At 41.0% G+C, this 19,067-nt stretch overlaps 2 protein-coding genes across 5 annotated transcripts; one reads left to right on the top strand and one right to left on the bottom strand.

Moving 5' to 3' along the window:
- Positions 1 to 571: 571 nt before the first annotated feature.
- LOC118378565 (rab5 GDP/GTP exchange factor-like) lies at positions 572 to 9,738 on the bottom strand. 4 transcript variants are annotated; one of them, XM_035765647.2, is made up of 9 exons: positions 9,545 to 9,738; positions 8,280 to 8,482; positions 7,770 to 7,945; positions 3,732 to 3,901; positions 3,402 to 3,483; positions 3,077 to 3,209; positions 2,880 to 2,995; positions 2,492 to 2,748; positions 572 to 2,373 (listed from the first exon to the last, which is right to left on the bottom strand). In XM_035765647.2, exons 2-9 carry the CDS (start codon positions 8,456 to 8,458, stop codon positions 1,972 to 1,974), a joined length of 1,515 nt encoding a protein of 504 aa, XP_035621540.1. In that variant the 5' UTR covers positions 8,459 to 8,482; positions 9,545 to 9,738; the 3' UTR covers positions 572 to 1,971. The 4 variants fall into 4 exon arrangements, with proteins under 4 accessions (XP_035621540.1, XP_035621474.1, XP_035621740.1 ...); XM_035765581.2 differs by having other exon boundaries at positions 9,472 to 9,736; XM_035765847.2 differs by having other exon boundaries at positions 2,880 to 2,971; positions 9,472 to 9,730.
- Positions 9,739 to 10,094: 356 nt separating this feature from the next.
- Positions 10,095 to 14,460, top strand: LOC118378924 (caspase a-like). The gene is made up of 8 exons (XM_035765952.2): positions 10,095 to 10,303; positions 11,463 to 11,729; positions 11,859 to 11,968; positions 13,031 to 13,207; positions 13,311 to 13,551; positions 13,648 to 13,776; positions 13,866 to 13,975; positions 14,096 to 14,460. Exons 1-8 carry the CDS (start codon positions 10,297 to 10,299, stop codon positions 14,186 to 14,188), a joined length of 1,134 nt encoding a protein of 377 aa, XP_035621845.1. The 5' UTR covers positions 10,095 to 10,296; the 3' UTR covers positions 14,189 to 14,460.
- The last annotated feature ends 4,607 nt before the right edge of the window (positions 14,461 to 19,067 follow it).

Genomic DNA, 19,067 nt, shown 5'->3' with positions numbered 1-19,067 from the left:
TACTCAAATCAATATAGCCTGTGTACAAAACATTAGGAACACTTTCCTAATATTGTGTTGCACCTCCTTCTGCCCTCAAAACAGACAATTCATCAGGGCACGGACTCTACAATGTGTTGAAAGCGTTCCACAGGGATTCTGGCCCGTGTTGACTCCAATGCTTCCCACAGTTGTCAAGTTGGCTGGATGTCCTTTGAGTGGTGGACCATTGATACAGATGGGAAACTGCTGAGCATGAAAAACCCAGTTCAAAGGCACTTAAATCTTTTGTTTTGCCCATTCACCCTCTGACACACACACACACACACACACACACACACACACAACATCCATGTCTCAAGGCTTAAAAATCTTTATTTAAACAGTCTAGTCCCCTTCATCTACACTGATTGAAGTGGATTTAACAGGTGACATAAACAAGGGATCATCTTTCCCCTGGTCATTTAGTCATGGAAAGAGCAGGTGTTCTTAATGTTTTGTACACTGTGTGCATTGCAAACACACCTTTGCTTTCTCTACTTACCATAGATAGTCATGTTACAGTGGTGACAAAGCCTTCTAGACACAGAACAGCTTTTGAGTTATTTTATTCATCAACACAAACCCATATGGACACTATAAAACAAAACGGTCTCAATAAGTTACATTAAAATACAAGACAATGTTGAGTTACTCCTTCAACATACAAAAACAAACCTACAAGGTGGTACAGATGTGTGTGTGTGTGTGTGTGTGAGATATATACTTTTTTTTTTAAACATTCCTTTAAAAAATACCTGCTCATTGATTGGTGTGTGCTATCCAATGCCTAGTTATTTCAGTTAGTTTTTAAATTGGATTGAATGGATTTTGGCAACCAGGATTTGGCCAGCATTTGTACACTGTTCTGATAGTTACAAATGTAATAAAATGAAACATGATAAAAGAACAGAAAATATATTAGGTAGTATGTAAATGGACCTTTCTGTTGTATCAAAGATACTACTCATTCAACTCAATGTCTACTCTTCCTTCATATATCCATCTGATCCAGAATGAATGGTTACTACATGGAGCTGAGATCAACATTGTTATGGCTATTCTGTTTGGCAACATTTACCTCCAATACATTTGTACAAATAATATACACCACTGTAAAATAATATAAAGACCTTACTAAAAGTACTCTTCTTAGATATAACCATTCTAAATATGCACCCTTTCTCTGTTCTTCTGAAGAAGCAGCTGTTCAGCAGTCAAACAAGGCCAAACAAGAGAGAAGTGACTGTTAGTATCTCCTATATTCTGAATTGCAAATCACGTATTTCTTACAGACAAAATGTAAACTTTGAGCTACAGTATCAATCTTGCCATTTGAATAGGTTAAAGATCATTATCCCCTCTCAGAAGACTATAGCCTGAACAATAGAAAAATAAAATAACTTCCTCAAACTAAGCGCATGACTGAACAGGTTTGGCAGGGAAATGAAACTACACACACACACACACACACACACACACACACACACACATACTTATTTATAGACATCTTCAGGGGAAATTTGGTCGTGGTCACATACACTCACGTGACCCCAACAGATCCCTCTCGCTTGGGCTTCTGTACTCTGACTTGGATTCAGTCAGGAGGAGTAATATAGGGGACAAAGGAGGGAAAGATCAATGATCTGTGCCCCAATACTCTTAAAGCTTCCTTTCCTCATCTCCTTTCATTCATGACCATGGATGAAGGTAATATGCCTGCAATTCATCTTGTCCTCTTACCAATCAGTGGGGAAGACAGACCGAGAAAGTTGGCTATTTCGGAGTACTGGGGTTCAGGCGACTGCAAGCATCTATTTTAAGTGTGCATACAATGGGGAGGGTTGGAGTTATATTTCTTGGATCCATTAGAAGGAACCTATATGTGCATAAGGACAGGAGACACTTTCCATGGTGGAGAGAGAGAGTAACAAGTCCAAAGAGGAAGGGGGGTCAGCCGGCAAACAACTGGGGTTGGAGAGGAGAAGGTAGGTGGTCGTTTTCCACGTTGTCAGCATCTATGGCAGAAGAGGCGGTGGGGGGAGCGGTGGGGTGCATTTCCAGGGGGAACCTCTCCATCACATCCTGCACTTTGTGCTCTACCCCATCCCTCCAGTCGATGAGGTCACTCTCCAGGCGGCGAGCCCCCTCCATGACGCGTTCCTGCCTCACGCCCAGCCCCGTCAATAGGTCCAGACTCTCGTTCATCTGGCTGAAAGCAGCACTACAGGCGGGGGAGGTGGCAGCCTGGGGACGCTGGGGAGACGCCTGGCCTGACATGTAGAGCTCAAACTCCTCAACGCTCAGGTTCAGAGACTGGCCATCCAGCTTCTCTATGAAGGCCACCGCACAGCACTGCAGAGAGAGAAGAGAGAGACAGAGGGGAATTAGGGGAATCAGAAAATACATTGTAAATTGAGTTTGTTTGGTACAGCTCGTCTGTCTGTTTGCTTTGTCGACACAGCCCTCTCACCAGGTTGGTAAAGTAGTATCCGTCTTCTCCGCTCATGAGGCGGCTAGGGTTACAGAAGCGGGTGATGTACTGGATGTTGGACTGCAGTCGCGGAGGGTTGGCCTTCAGGACGATGTAGATGAGGGTGGGCAGGAAGTCATCAGCAGATGCCGCCTCCTTCTTGGTGGTATTGATGGCATTGAAGATGTGCTTACTGCAGCGTGTGATGCAGGTCAGCTTGTCCCTGGGCACACGCTTCGAGTCCATCTCGATCACGTCTACAGGAGGTCAGGGTGGAACACAGTGGTAGTTAATGTGCTATGATAACATTCTACATCACATGCATGTTCATTCAATGTTTGTCTCTTTGTAAAAAACTAAAAACAAATGAATACATTGTAAGTCTGACCTGTGATGGCTTTGACCACGTTATCAGACACCTCTGGAATCTCCTCATCCACAGGGACACACAGCATCTCAATGGTGACCCAATGCAAGGCCCTGCAACCCAGCCACCCCCACCCACTTTAGTGAACAGATGCACAAGGAGGCATACAGCAGCTTTAATACTTAAACTCAGTACCATATCTGTTTCAATGTCTTTACCTGATTCTCTTTTGAATGGCCAGGTCTTTCTTCTCATCGTCTGTGGTCTCAGGACAGAAGAACTCCTCGTAGAGACGTGTCATCATGTACCTCTCTACCTCGTCCATCACACTCTCTACGCGCTCGGACGACCCTGGAATCAACACGGATAGATGGGAAAACAGCAAATGTGAGTCATTCAAGGCCTACCTATAGGAGAGCTCTCTGAAAGAAAAGTGTGTTCCTTCTTCATTGTCACCAGCAACTTTATCATCAAGCCCCTACTTCAAGATATCCTTAATGTTCCAGTATTAGAGTAGTAGAGGTGAGGAAAGGAAAGGTGTACCTTTGAAGTGTGTGTGCAGGCGATCTGAAAGGTTCTGGTAGAAGTCTTGAACACACTCAGACAGCTCATCAGCACCCAGGTCCTGGGGAACAAGCTCACTATTAGCATGAAGGGATTGTCGTACATTTTTCATTCATTTCAAGGGCGAGTTCATTTGGTTATTCACTCAATGCTCTAGAGTAACCTCAGCGTTTGTCTTTGTCTTCCTTCTTCTACGACGAGGAAGTGAAATGGTCCAAACAAAAGCTGGAGGGGTGAATGAATAGAGGTAACTCCCGTCAGGCTCTCCACATTCAGAAGCCCCTTATGGTATTGTGGTGTACTACTCACCCTCTTGTAGGCCATGCTCTCTGTGAAGGCTCGGCACTGTTTGAAGATCTCCCTGCCAGGTTTCAGTGTCTTGAGGAAGTCGATGAACTCTCGTGTGGTGCGGTCCGTCTCTAAGGGCTTGCGGCTCACTGAGGGGCTGGGGGTCGACAGGGCCTCGCCAGGGACGGATTCTGGGAGGGGGGAGGATACGTAAACTCAGCGAAAAAAAGAGACATCCTCTCACTGTCAACTGCGTTTATTTTCAGCAAACCTAACATTTGTAAATATTAGTATGAACATAACAAGATTCAACAAGACATAAACTGAACAAGTTCCACAGACATGTGACTAACATAAATGGAATAATGTGTCCCTGAACAAAGGGGGGGTGGGGGGGACAAAATAAAAGTAACAGTCAGTATCTGGTGTGGCCACCAGCTGCATTAAGTACTGCAATGCATCTCCTCCTCGTGGACTGCAACAGATTTGCCAGTTCTTGCTGCGAGATGTTACCCCACTCTTCCACCAAGGCACCTGCAAGTTCCTGGACATTTCTGGGGGAATGGCCCTAGCACTCACCCTCCGATCCAACAGGTCCCAGACGTGCAGAACGTGCATGCTCATTAATTATTGTTTATGGTTCATTGAACAAGCATGGGAAACAGTGTTTAAACCCTTTACAATGAAGATCTGTTAAGTTATTTTGATTTTTACACATTATCTTTGAAAGAAAGGGTCCTGAAAAAGGGACGTTTCTTTTTTTGCTGAGTTTATAATGGAGGGATTGATATACCTGTGTATGTATAATATTCCTTAGGTGCTTGATATAAAGTACAGAAAAACAAGGGTGGCTTTCTATTCATCCCATCCTTGACCAGCACAGCTTGCAGAGTTGTGATTTCACACAACATCCTTCTGCAATTTGTGTTTCGCTAGTTTTTGCTACGTATCAAATAAATGGTTCAACATGAATTACATCAACCATGGCTTGTCCTGTATTATCTGAACAGCCCTCTAGAGTCTAAGCCGGGGGAAGGGTTCTAAACTAACACGTAGACTTGTTTTAAGATGGTCATACCAACAACTATTTAGTGTATTGATTTTACCCTTAAAAGGCATCTTTTTTATTTTAATTTTAAAATTCAACATTACTGCTATTAGCCAATAGAAACACATTGAGTAACAGATTCACTACATGGAACAACAGTCCCCCCCCAAAAAATCAAAAGGAAGTTTATTCTGAAGTGTCTGCCATATATCTGAGATTAGATTGTTTTTATTTTTACGCTACAGACGTTTGTGAGAAGACCAATTTTCAAGATGTCTCATGTCTGACAAATACTGCTCAAGCTCTGCTACCTTTTCACCAATATATATCTCTAGCTTAAAACAGATGGATTTTGATGGGGATTTTTTTTGTATGTTAATTAGATTTCCGCAGAGGCGTGAAAATTGTAGGCTAAGGGTTAAGGCGTGGTGATTTGATCTCCTCTATATGGCCTCACAGATGAATGTAATTAGGTTTGCCTTGGGATTTGGTCTTAAAATCTATTTTTATTTGTCACATAGACAACAGGTGTAGACTAACAGCGAAATGCTTAGTTACGGGTCCTTTTCCAAAAACACAGTTAAAAAAAATATGATTTAAAAAAAATAAAAAATGTAAATAGTGACGAGGAATAAATACACAGTGAATAACGAATAAAAGAGTATAAAGTATTCAGACGGTTGTCCTTCTGGAAGGTTCTCCCATCTCCACAGAGGAACTATAGAGCTCTGTCAGAGTGACCATTAGGGCTTCTTGATCACCTCCCTGACCAAGGCCCTTCTCACTGATTTCCCAGTTTGGCTGGGCGGCCAGCTCTAGGAAGAGTCTTGGTGGTTCCACACTTCTTCCATGTAAGAATGATGGAGGCCACTGTGTTCTGGGACACCTTCAACGTTGCAGAAATGTTTTGGTAGCCTTCCCCAGATCTGTGCCTCGACACAATCCTGTCTCAGAGCTGTACAGACAATTGTTTGACCTCATTGCTTGTTTTTTCTGACTTGCACGGTCAACTGTGGGACCTGTGGCTGGAGTCTGACAATGTTTTGGGCCTTCCTCTGACACCGCCTGGTATAGAGGTCCTAGATGGCAGGGAGCTCGGCCCCAAGTGACGTACTGGGCTGTACGCACTACTCTCTGTAGCGCCTTGCGGTCAGATGCCAAGCAGTCATCAGGCCTACCACCGTTGTGTCGTCTGCCAACTTAATGCTGGTTTAATGATGGTATTGTGAGTCGTTCGCATCTACAGGGCAATATACATTTAGACAGGTTACCTTGTCGTTCTTGGGCACAGGGACAATGGTAGTTTGCTTGAAACATGTACAGTGCCTTCAGAAAGTATTCACACCCCTTGACTTTTTACACATTTTGTTGTGTTACAGCCTGAATGTAAAATCTTTTGTCACTGGCCTACACACAATAACCCATCATTTCAAAGTGGAATTATGTTTTTGAAAATTTTACAAATGAATTACAAATGAAAAGCTGAAATGTCTTGAGTCATTAAGTATTCAACCCCTTTGTTATGCCAAGCTTAAATAAGTAGAAATTTGCTTAACATGTCACATAATAAGTTGCATAAACTCACTTTGTGTGCAATAATAGTGTTTAAGATGATATTACCCCAAACATACAATTATTTGTAGATCACTCAGTCGAGCAATGCATTTCAAACACAGAATCAAACACAACGACCAGGGAGGTTTTCCAATGCCTCGCAAAGAAAGGCACCTACTGGTAGATAGGTAAAAAAAAAAAACATTGAATATACCTTTGAACATTGTGAAGTTAATTACACTTTGGATGGTGTATCAATACACCCAGTCACTACAAAGATACAGGTGTCCTTCCTATCTCAGTTGCCGGAGTCAAAGGAAATCGCTCAGGGATTTCACCATTTAAATGCTGTGACAGGAGAAAACTGAAGATGGCTCAACAACATTGTAGTTACTCCACAATACTAACCTAAATGACAGAGTGAAAAGACAGAAGCCTGTATAGACTAAAAATATTCAAAAACATGCATCATGGCACTGAAGTAAAACTGGTAGGGGCAAATCCAATGCAACACATTACTGAGTACCACTCTCCATATTTTTAAGCATAGTGGTGGCTGCATCATGTTATAGGTATGCTTGTAATCGTTAAAGACTGGGTTGTCAGAATAAAAAAAGAAAAGGAATGGAGCTAAGCACAGATAAAATCCTATAGGAAAACCTGGTTCAGTCTGCTTTCCACCAGACACTGGGAGATTAATTCACCTTTCAGCAGGACAATAACCTAAAACACAAGAACAAATCTACAATGGAGATGCACACCAAGAAGACAGTGAATGTTCCTGAGTGGTCGAGTTATAGTTTACTTAAATCTGCTTGAAAATCTATGGCAAGATTTGAAAATGGTTGTCTAGTGATGATCAACAACCAATTTGACAGAGCTTGAAGAACTTAAAAAAAAAAAAAAAAGGGCAAATATTGTACAATCTAGGTGTGCAAAGCTCTTAGAGACTTACCCAGAAAGTCTCTGTAATCGCTGCCAAAGGTGATTCTAAAATGTATTGACTCAGGGGTGTGAATACTTATGTAAATGAGATACTTCTCTATTTCATTATCAATACATTGAAAATATGTTTTTCACTTTATCATTATGGGGTATTGTGTGTAGATGGGTAAGAAAAAACATATTTAATAAATGTTGAATTCAGGCTGTAACACAGCAAAATGTGGAATAAGTCAAAGGGTATGAATCCTTTCTGAAGGCACTATAGGTATTAGACTGAGTCAGGGAGAGGTTGAAAATCTAAGGAATTCTAGCTGGATGCCCCATGTGACCTCCTCCACAGTGACTGGGGGGAGAGAGTGTTAGTAGTGGAGCAGAATGCTGAAAGAGAGGGGAAAGAGGAACTGTACACCAATATTATGCAGAGGGAAGGTAGTTTTGGTTTGGATCTGCTCATACCTCAAGTAATGGTAGAGAAAACACTATAAACCCTATCTCAAAGACTTGGACCCTACCTTTCTTGGGCGGTGTCTTTGTTGAGGGAGTGAAAAACTTAGTCATTGTGTTGACTTTACGTGACTTCTCCTTGGTTTTCCTCTCTTCAAACTTGCTGAAGGGTGCGATGGCAGGCTGGGGCTGGGCTGCCCCCTGGTGGTTGTTAGCATACGCTGCCTCCTCCTCCTTCTGTAACCTGGGACACAGAACAGGCATTGATTGCTGTTACTACCACATGATCAATACTTCCGACACACAGAAAAAAATGTCAGAGATCAAAAAGTGAAAAATCATGACACTGTTCCATTTGCTTCTGTGAAAATGGCTGTTAATTTTTTTACATTTTTTTTTTTACCAATGATCAAAAGTTACAGCTGCATTTAGTCATTGTTTTGTTTTCGACTGCACCCCTCAATTTTATGCAGGGCATTCAGTGTTTGCCACCGGGCTCCTAGATTTAAAATCGAGTGCTACCTCCACCCAGCAGCTGGGGGTTGATGCAAAACAAGTTCTCAGATAGACAACCACACCTCTCTGCCAGTGCATGGTCCTCCTGGATCTGTTTGTGTCTGGTTTGTTGGTACTCCTCCCGCCAGCACTTGGAGCAGAGGCCCTGCCAGGCCGTGTTGCCATAGAAACCACATCCCTTCGTACACAGCAGCTCTGACTGGTCCACATGGATCCCACGACGTTCTGACCGGTGGCTCATCCCTCACGGCTAGCGTGGATACGGCTGGGAATAACAGGAAAATGACAAGACTGAATGGTAGAAAGATCCACAGTCAGAAGTAGGCCTACATCAAACTTGATGGCTATTTTTTATTTATCAGGACTTTGACAAAGTTGAATGCCTACACACTATGGGCCACATTCAGGTTGAGGTATTTCATAAAAAATGTATGTTTAATAGAGGTAGCTAGCGTAAAGACACATTTCAATACACACACTGAAAATCTTAGTGAATTCCTGTGCGTAGCAAAATATGATTTCATATGGCAGTGTTTACACCTTTACCACCGTAACATTACGGTCAACACTGGAAATCTGACAAGAGTTTGAACCCCTAAGAATCTGCCTATCCCTGATGATTTTGACTCCCGACTCACATTGGGAATGCATGATACGAAAATCAACACAGGAGGAATTTAATGGATGACCACAAACACTGGTGAAAATGTTTATGGCCTTCTAGCTGTGTCAAATCCCAATAGTGTAGCTGCCCTACACTTGACTTTGTTTGAAGCCACATTACAACGTTACATTACAACGTTATTAGTAGCTAGCCATCCTGATTTATAAACACGCTAGTTAGCTACTTTACTACCAAATATTCGTATAACTAACCCTACTACGATGTAATGCAATGTAATTGGCTTAGCTAAACTCTAACTAGCTTGCTAACATTAGCTAGCTCTAAATTCACGAAAAACGCGACACAATGACATGTCAAAGCTATCTAAGCTTCTTCTGGAAGCTAAATATTAACAGTAAACTTAGCTACAAAAATACCATAATTAAGTATTCTACAATGCACACACCTGACCACTGGGTCCTTAGCAGAGTAGAGATGCATCGAACTAGGGTTTGGCTCACTACTAGAAGCTAACATTAGCTAGCTAGCTAGTTTGCAGTTGACGTTAGCTAGCTAGGGTGACAGTAATTCCAGACCCCAAAAAATTGACAAACAATTTCGTTAGCTAACGACATTCTGCGACTCATTACCTTTTCAGAAAGATTATTGAGTGTAGATATATGTCGTTTTTTATGCAGCCAATTGGCACCATCTGCTACCCACCCGTCTGACAGACCAGTTTGTTTACGTAGTCACCCTTCTTCCTCGTTAGTCGATATCCAATAGCGCGCTCTGGAGACCATTTCAGGTATACAGACAGTCCTGTGCAACACTATATTCCTTCAAATGGGAAATTATTCAAATGTTATTCATTTTATAAGGGGTTCTTATTCAGAGCGATTTACAGTTAGTGTATGAATCTTCAGGCAGCTAGATATGGACAACCACATATCACATTCATAGTAAGTAGCTATATAATAAAGTATTGATGTCAGTTTTCGGGAAGCTGCGCAGGGACTCAGCTGTCCTGACCACTGGGTCCTGACAAATTATGTGTATAAACCCTGGATGACTTGCGCTGTATTGAAGCCATCCTGGCACTCCTCAATTGTAAAAACATATTTTGGAAGCTACAGTATAGAAATGCACATTTCCTTTATTGTAAATCTGAAAAATACAACATATTTTTAAATGCACATCACAGTCCAACAAACCTGTTATGTATATATGCACCAAGCCAGCCAATCAGGTTACTGTATAAAATATACGGGAAGTTGCTAAGACTTTTTATGACTCCAGTAGTCTAGGTTGAAAAGCATGTGGGATGATCGAGTATCATCAAGAGAACGCCTAGGCATATCTTTATTCTATGCGAAATAGGCATATCTTTATTCAATGCAAAATAGGCATATCTTTATTCTATGCGAAATAGCTAGCAGAAAGAAGAGAATAGCTTCATCCACCTCATCTAAGGAATGGCAGGTAAATAATAAAAACGTATATGTACAAACATGATCGGCTGTTTTGCTTCGGTACAATTTGTTTTTAACAAACATGGTATTTATGGTATTACTCTGACAAATATAAATATTACGAATATTGCAATATTTCTGTTGGAATTCTGGGCAATTTTTTTCCACTTCGACAGCATGCATACTTTCACTTTCGCTATAGGCTTCCAACTCAAGACTGACTGGTGCAGGCAAAATACACGGTCTATCCCCCGTTTTTTATATCTGGAGCAGTTGATTTGATAACAATGAATGTGTGTGTGTGTGTGTGTGTGTGTGTGTGTGTGTGTCTCGTTTTGTGTCTGCCAGAGTGCAGAATAACTGATTACAGAGCGCTCTCGTTTTATTTAGAATAACGAACGCTCAACATGCTTTGAATATGGCGGGAGTCAGTAAACATCGGCAAGCTAACTAACTTTAGCCAGTTAGCTAGGGTGCTTGACTGCCATTGTGAGGTCAGAACGCTCGGATCAACCCTACTCCTCGGCCAGATCGAAACGCTCTGAGTTTACAAACGGACAATCTGACAACGCTCTGATATTAACGAACGTCCAGAGCGCAGTCTGAACGCACTCCGGAACTCCAGAATGAATTTACGAACACACCCCAAGTAAAACACGAACCAAAATATTATTAAAAAACATGCATCATTAAAGAGACAAACTGAAGTTGCTACATCAATTGTTAGACTTTAAATGAATGATATACACATTGATTAAAAAAACTATAGATGACTCATGAGCTTAGTTCAACCATTATACTCATCAAAATATAAGCTTGGTTTATTCATTTGTTTGTAAACAATGTAATTGTAAACAAACACTGTATAGCCTCAAATCATGGTTAAACTATCATGTTGATATCATGGATGGTCAGTCTTCGCATCCATAGCTCTGTCCATGAGTTTGAGAGTGGTTACGTTTCTCCAGCCCCATCCCTCAGTTGTTTACCAAATCAGTGGCGGGGTGTCCTCTTTGTTATTGTTCGAGCTGCAGATTGTCCCTTTAAAGGATGAATTGAAATTTAGAATACACTGTATGCTCAATTATAAAGCAGATGCATAAGACTTAGACATCGCTCCAACAATGACTAAATTGTAGCTCTGATTAAATCCTATTTACTTTCACCAGACAAGTTGCTCTCCAAGGCTCGGAAGACATTCATAGACAGTGTGACGAAGCCAGTGATCAAGCAGCTCCTGGATTACCTTTTGGAGGACAAGGTGCTGAACGATGAAGAGACAGAATCGGTGACGGAGGAGAACAGCACTAGGGCAGAGCAGGCACGATGCCTTATCGATATGGTGCGGAAGAAAGGGAGCAAAGCCAGTGAGAAGATGATTGCCAGAGTTCAGGAGAGAGATCCTGGACTTTATGACAAAATGGGTCTGGCCCCCAGTGAGTGAAACTGATACACCATTCAGTTAAGTCTGTCACAGTGCCAACCTTCTCTTAGACTTGATAAGAGTTAGTAAGAACTTAACAGATACTGTAAATGTAATGTAACATGCTGTATTTTCCCTGCAGCACCATCATCGCCCCAGTTATCACAGCAGGAGGAGCAGCCAGTGTCCTCTGTCCTCATCCCCAGCACAAATTACTTTAAGAAGGACATTCTTCAGAGGAAGGGTAGCGAGGTTTGAGCTCTACTTCGTTGTCAAAGGATAGATCAGTGTACATGTATCGGTTTTCTGAGTGCCCCAAAAGAATTAGCTTCTGAGTTTATAGTTATCCTATTAGACCAGTAAGCTTTCTTATGAACCCCTTGAGTTACCGGTGTCATAGTTTAGGAAACACAGTTACTCTAAAGTCTTAAAAAAAAAAAAAATATATATATATATATATATATATATATATATATATATATATATATATATATATATATATATATATATATACATACATACATACATATATATACATACATACATACATATATACATATATATACATACATATATATACATACATACATACATATATATATATATATATATATATATATTATATATATATATATATTATATATATATATATACACATACATATATATATATAATATATATATATATACATACATATATATATATACATACATATATATATATACATACATATATACATACATATATATATATACATACATATATATATATACATACATATATACATACATATATATATATACATACATATATATATATACATACATACATACATACATATACATACATACATACATACATATATACATATATACATACATACATACATACATACATACATACATATATATATACATATATATATACATACATATACATACATACATATATATACATACATACATACATACATACATACATACATACATACATACATATATATACATACACATATATATATATATATATATATATATATATATATATATATATATATATATATATATATATATATATATATATATAATAATAATAATAATCTAGGCGTGAAAGTATAGTCAAAGTTTCAACTTGTAATTTCACAAACTGCAATAACTGTGTAACAATGTGTACCTACACTGTTATTACACAGTGGTTTTAGCATGACTTGTAAATTGGGACCAATTTCCACACATATTTTGACTGAGTAGAATTGTTGCTAGGCTATATTACTGTTAAATAACCTTTGCACCTGTCATTACTTTGCTCGATAAGATTTACCCTCCAATGGATAAGTCTGGTCGGAAGCGTCTGGCCCTGCTCATAAACAACGTGGAGTTTGATGATAAGAACATGCTGAGACGAGGGGCAGAGAAGGACGAGGAGAACGTGGAGAGGCTTCTCAGGGATCTGGGATATGATGTGGTGAAACACAGAAACCTGTCTGGACAGGTAAACAGAGGGAGGAAACATCTCTCCTGCTTCTAGAAGAGTGTTTACATGTTTCCTTAGTCTATGGTTTTTCTCCTCTGTGACTGACAGTATGCTCTTGCAGGAGATGGACGAGGCTGTGAAAGCGTTCTCTAAACGTGAGGAGCACTTATTGTCAGACAGCGTCTTCGTGGTGATGATGTCTCACGGGGAGCTGGGAGCCATCATGGGTGTCCATTACAAGAAAGGGGACCCTAATCTTGACATCTTCCCCATCAACAACATCTTCACACACCTGAACACAGAGAACTGCAAAGCACTGATTAACAAACCCAAAGTCATCCTCATTCAGGCCTGCAGGGGAGGTGATTCTTTCATAAAAATACACATTTCCTAAATGTATGTAAACCTTTTGTACAGGCAACATCTCCAAATTAAAGAGGAATTGCATGTTGTTTCAGGCAAGGATGGGTCTGTTTGGGTCAGTGACGCAGTGCCTGGGTCCAGCCTTGACCTGGGGTTAGAGAGTGACTCATTTAGGAGGGAGCACAAAGAGAAGGACTTCATCTCCCTCCTGTCCTGCACACCAGGTTAGTGTGTCATATTAACACATTCTCAGGCATTATATTGTTTGTAAATCAATGTGAGTAAACCCTCATTACATTCCCTTCGCTTTCAGATACTGTGTCCTACAGAGATCCAAAGATGGGCACCTTTTTTGTCCAACGCATCATGGAGACATTCAACACCTATGCCTGTGATGATCATATAGAAGAATTGTTCAGGAAGGCAAGTATCTGGAAAAAGAACAGATAACATTGTTCTTTCCTCATTGCACTGTATAGAATGATTGATCAGCTTTGATTTACTTTGTGCCACAATAACATATTTGTATTTTCTTCCATACAGGTCATGGGACGCTTTGAAGATTTCCCCCGACAGATGCCGACCAAAGACAGAGCCACTCTAACAAAGCACTTCTACCTCTTCCCAGGCCTCTGAGAAGTTATGATGATTGATTAATTGTACTGTAATCACAATGGAGGAATAAGGGAGCAGCATATTTTCCGCTTGGGGCGGCAGCGTAGCCTAGTGGTTAGAGCGTTGGACTAGTAACCGGAAGGTTGTTCAAACCCCCGAGCTGACAAGGTACAAATCTGTTGTTCTGCCCCTGAACAGGCACTGTTCCCAGGCCGTCATTGGAAATAAGAATATGTTCTTAACTGACTTGCCTGGTTAAATAAAGGTAAAAATTAAAATTATTTTGAATGAAAGTGTTTGGTAGACACTCCTTTTAAGATCATCACCAGTATGTTTAAAATTTATACTTATAATGAACCTTTTAACATTATTTTATCTGCAAATTATTTATAATCTGCAAATGACAATATCCTCCTGTAGAGCTACTGGGTAGCCTATGTTGTCTTGTTCCAGCCCTGCTCTAACACACCTGATTCGGCTAATCAACGCCAAGATGTGTTAAAGGTGTGTTAGATCAGAGCTGGAACAAAAATGTATTGGGTACTAGGTTACCCAGTAACTCTCCAGGAGGAAGATTGGCCACTCCTGTTTTAACATTTGGAAGATAAGTAAAATAAGTCTCTGTGACAAAAGCAATATTTGCCGAAATAAAAATATCTCACTGCACTCAAAAACATGTTATACATTTAACAGATGTGATGTGTCTTTGGCTACAAATGAAAATTAACTTAATTTTGCCTATCGACTATTGTTATCAGGAATCAAGATGCAGACTGTCAAAGTAACAATGATTATTGTGGAAACGGGCAGGCAAAGGCAGGTCAAGGCAGGCAGAGGTCGAAAATCCAGGGTAAGGCAAAGGTACAGGACGGCAGGCGGACTCAGGGTCAGGGACAGGCAGGGTTCAGTAATCCAGAGGTGGAGCAAAGGTACAGGATGGCAGGCGGACTCAGGGTCAGGGACAGGCAGGGTTCAGTAATCCAGAGGTGGAGCAAAGGTACAGGATGGCAGGCGGACTCAGGGTCAGGGACAGGCAGGGTTCAGTAATCCAGAGGTGGAGCAAAGGTACAGGACGGCAGGACTCAGGGTCAGGGACAGGCAGGGTTCAGTAATCCAGAGGTGGAGCAAAGGTACAGGATGGCAGGCGGACTCAGGGTCAGGCAGAGTTCAGTAATCCAGAGGTGGAGCAAAGGTACAGGACGGCAGGCGGACTCAGGGTCAGGGACAGGCAGGGTTCAGTAATCCAGAGGTGGAGCAAAGGTACAGGATGGCAGGCGGACTCAGGGTCAGGGACAGGCAGGGTTCAGTAATCCAGAGGTGGAGCAAAGGTACAGGATGGCAGGCGGACTCAGGGTCAGGGACAGGCAGGGTTCAGTAATCCAGAGGTGGAGCAAAGGTACAGGATGGCAGGCGGACTCAGGGTCAGGGACAGGCAGGGTTCAGTAATCCAGAGGTGGAGCAAAGGTACAGGATGGCAGGCGGACTCAGGGTCAGGCAGAGTTCAGCAATCCAGAGGTGGAGCAAAGGTACAGGACGGCAGGCGGACTCAGGGTCAGGGACAGGCAGGGTTCAGTAATCCAGAGGTGGAGCAAAGGTACAGGATGGCAGGTGGACTCAGGGTCAGGCAGAGAGGTCAGGTGGGAGGGTACAGGGTCAGGACAGGCAAAGGTCAAAAACCAGGAGGATGAGGAAAGATGCTGGGAAACGATAGGCGCTGACAGGAAAAACATTGGTTAGCTTGAACAAACAAGACGAACTTGCAACAAACAGATAGAGAACACAGGTATAAATACACAGGGGATAATAGGGAAGATGGGTGACACCTGGAGGGGGGTGGAGACAAACAAAAACAGATCAGGGTGTGACATTGTGAGGCAGTGAGCAAGTTTTCCTATTTGTATTTGCATTTATTAAGGATCCACATTAGCAGCTACTCTTCCTGGGGTCCAGCAACATTAAGGCAGTTATATACCGTTTAAAATATTAAATTTCGTAACACTTTACCCAATACATTTAGTGTGTTCCCTCAGGCCACTACTACACAATCACATATTTACAATACAACATCCTTGTGTACGTGTGTGTAGAGTGCGTGCCTTATCATGTGTATGTTATTTCGGCAAGGTAGATTTTTTAAAACCACAGATGAGGTCTAAACTAATGACTTATCTCCATCATAAAAAGTTTTTTTTAAATAACTAGCAGGCCTGTTCAAGCGGTGTTGTCTACACCTGTGTGCTACTTGGTATAATCTACAGTAGATTGGTATGGTAGGGTTACCAGTGGCCAATTTGGCATACAGTGAGGGAAAAAAGTATTTGATCCCCTGCTGATTTTGTACGTTTGCCCACTGACAAAGAAATGATCAGTCTATAATTTTAATGGTACGTTTTTTTGAACAGTGAGAGACAGAACAACAACAAATAAATCCAGAAAAACACATGTCAAAAATGGTATAAATTGATTTGCATTTTAATGAGGGAAATAAGTATTTGACCCCCTCTCAATCAGAAAGATTTCTGGTTCCTAGGTGTCTTTTATACAGGAAACGAGCTGAGATTAGGAGCACACACTTAAAGGGAGTGCAAACATGGAGGTGGAAACATTATGCTTTGGGGGTGTTTTTCTGCTAAGGGGACAGGACAACTTCACCACATCAAAGGGACGATGGACGTGGCTATGTACCATCAAATCTTGGGTGAGAACTTCCTTCCCTCAGCCATGGCATTGAAAATGGGTCGTGGATGGGTATTCCAGCATGACAATGACACAAAACACACGGCCAAGGCAACAAAGGAGTGGCTCCAGAAGAAGCACATTAAGGTCCTGGAGTGGCCTAGCCAGTCTCCAGACCTTAATCTCATAGAAAATCTGTAGAGGGAGCTGAAGGTTCGAGTTGCCAAACGTCAGCCTCAACTTTAATTACTTGGAGAAGATCTGCAAAGAGGAGTGGGACAAAATTCCTCCTGAGATGTGTGCCAACCTGGTGGCCAACTACAAGACACATCTGACCTCTGTAATTGCCAACAAAGGTTTTGCCACCAAATAAAATACAATTTTACTTGTCACATACACATGGTTAGCAGATGTTAATGCGATTGTAGCGAAATGCTTGTGCTTCTAGTTCCGACAATTCAGTAATAACCAACGAGTATTCTAACCTAACATTTCCACAACTACTACCTTATACACACACAAGTGTTAAGGGATAAAGAATATGTACATAAAGATATATGAATGACTGATGGTACAGAACGGCATATGCAAGATGCAGTAGATGGTATCGAGTACAGTATATACATATGAGACGAGTAATGTAGGGTATGTACCAAGTACTAAGTAATGTTTTGCAGAGGGGTCAAATACTTATTTCCCTTAAAATCAATTTATAACATTCTTGACATGTGTTTTTCTGGATTTTTTTGTTCGTTATTCTGTCTCTCACTGTTCAAATAAACCTACAATTGAAATTATAGACTGGTAATTTATTTGTCAGGCTCTGTAATTTTTTTAAATCATTTTTAAAATTTGTATTTTATTAGAAATTCAGTTTAGGTTCAATTAGTTTTCAAACCTGATTTGCTAGTTTTATTTAGTTTGAGTTGTAAAAAGCTATTTATATTTGATTTTTATATGATTTAGTTTCAGTTTTAGTGTTAGAGACAGAAAGCATGCGTAGGATGCGTTGTATTGTTGTTTTTTAAAAGTTTTTTTTTATGTCACTTCTTGCGACTGGGGGCAGTTATACATAAAGTGATGGGTCAGGTCGCAGGTTAGGTCAGGGTTTCCCAAGGGGTGCACGTTTTGGTTTTTGCCCGAGCACTACATAGCTGAATCAAATAATCAACTAATCATCAAGCTTTGCCCTAACACTAGTGTAGTGTCTAGTGTCTACATGTGTCACACCCTGATCTGTTTAACATGTCTTTGTGTCACACCCTGCCTCCAGATGTTGGCCATCTTCCCCATTATCCCTTGTGTATTTATACCTGCGTTCTCTGTTTGTCTGTCAGTTAGTTTTGTTTCATCAAGCCTACCAGCGTTTTCCCCTCTATTCCTGTCTCTCGATTGTTCCCGGTTTTGACCTTTTCTGCCTGCGCTGAGCCTGCCTACCATCCAGTACCTTTGCCCCACCTAATCTGGATTACTGACCCATGCCTGCCCTTGACCTGTCTCTTGCCTGCCCCTGTTGGATTAATATACTGTTAATTCAACGATGTAAGAAGAATAAAGTTTAAAAAAAGACTGAGAAGCAGCTTGTATCTCACGGCCATCAGACTGTTGAATAGCCATCACTAGCACAAAGAGGCTGCTGCCTACACACATACTTGTAATCATTGGCCACTTTAATAATGTCACTTTAATAATGTTTACATATCTTGCATTACTCATCTCATATGTACAGTGGGGCAAAAAAGTATTCAGTCAGCCACCAATTGTGCAAGTTCTCCCACTTAAAAAGATGAGAGAGGCCTGTAATTTTCATCATAGGTACACGTCAACTATGACAGACAAAATGAGAAAAAAAATCCAGAAAAGCACATTGTAGGATTTTTAATTAATTTTTTACAAAATATGGTGGAAAATAAGTATTTGGTCAATAACAAAAGTTTATCTCAATACTTTGTTAAATACCTTTTGTTGGCAATGACAGAGGTCAAACGTTTTCTGTAAGTCTTCACAAGGTTTTCACACACTGTTGCTGGTATTTTGGCCCATTCCTCCATGCAGATCTCCTCTAGAGCAGTGATATTTTGGGGCTGTTGCTGGGCAACATGGACTTTCAACTCCCTCCAAAGATTTTCTATGGGGTTGAGATCTGGAGACTGGCTAGGCCACTCCAGAACCTTAAAATGCTTCTTACGAAGCCACTCACTCCTTCATTGCCCGGGCGGTGTGT

Source organism: Oncorhynchus keta, chromosome 1 (genome assembly GCF_023373465.1).
Source record: "Oncorhynchus keta strain PuntledgeMale-10-30-2019 chromosome 1, Oket_V2, whole genome shotgun sequence".
Taxonomy (NCBI): domain Eukaryota; kingdom Metazoa; phylum Chordata; class Actinopteri; order Salmoniformes; family Salmonidae; genus Oncorhynchus; species Oncorhynchus keta.
The sequence above is the reverse complement of the archived record's forward strand: the minus strand, read 5'-3'. Positions and strand labels throughout refer to the sequence as shown.

What these genes read in the sequence shown, in the direction of transcription:
- LOC118378565 (XM_035765647.2), bottom strand. Translation starts at nt 8,458, where the DNA reads ATGAGCCACCGGTCAGAACGTCGTGGGATCCATGTGGACCAGTCAGAG. An exon ending in AGAGCATGGCCTACAAGAGG is followed by an intron (nt 3,484 to 3,731) that starts GTGAGTAGTACA and finishes CTTGTTCCCCAG; the next exon opens with GACCTGGGTGCTGATGAGCT. An exon ending in CGTGGTCAAAGCCATCACAG is followed by an intron (nt 2,749 to 2,879) that starts GTCAGACTTACA and finishes GACCTCCTGTAG; the next exon opens with ACGTGATCGAGATGGACTCG.
- LOC118378924 (XM_035765952.2), top strand. An exon ending in TTCAGAGGAAGGGTAGCGAG is followed by an intron (nt 11,969 to 13,030) that starts GTTTGAGCTCTA and finishes TTGCTCGATAAG; the next exon opens with ATTTACCCTCCAATGGATAA. An exon ending in CATTCAGGCCTGCAGGGGAG is followed by an intron (nt 13,552 to 13,647) that starts GTGATTCTTTCA and finishes ATGTTGTTTCAG; the next exon opens with GCAAGGATGGGTCTGTTTGG.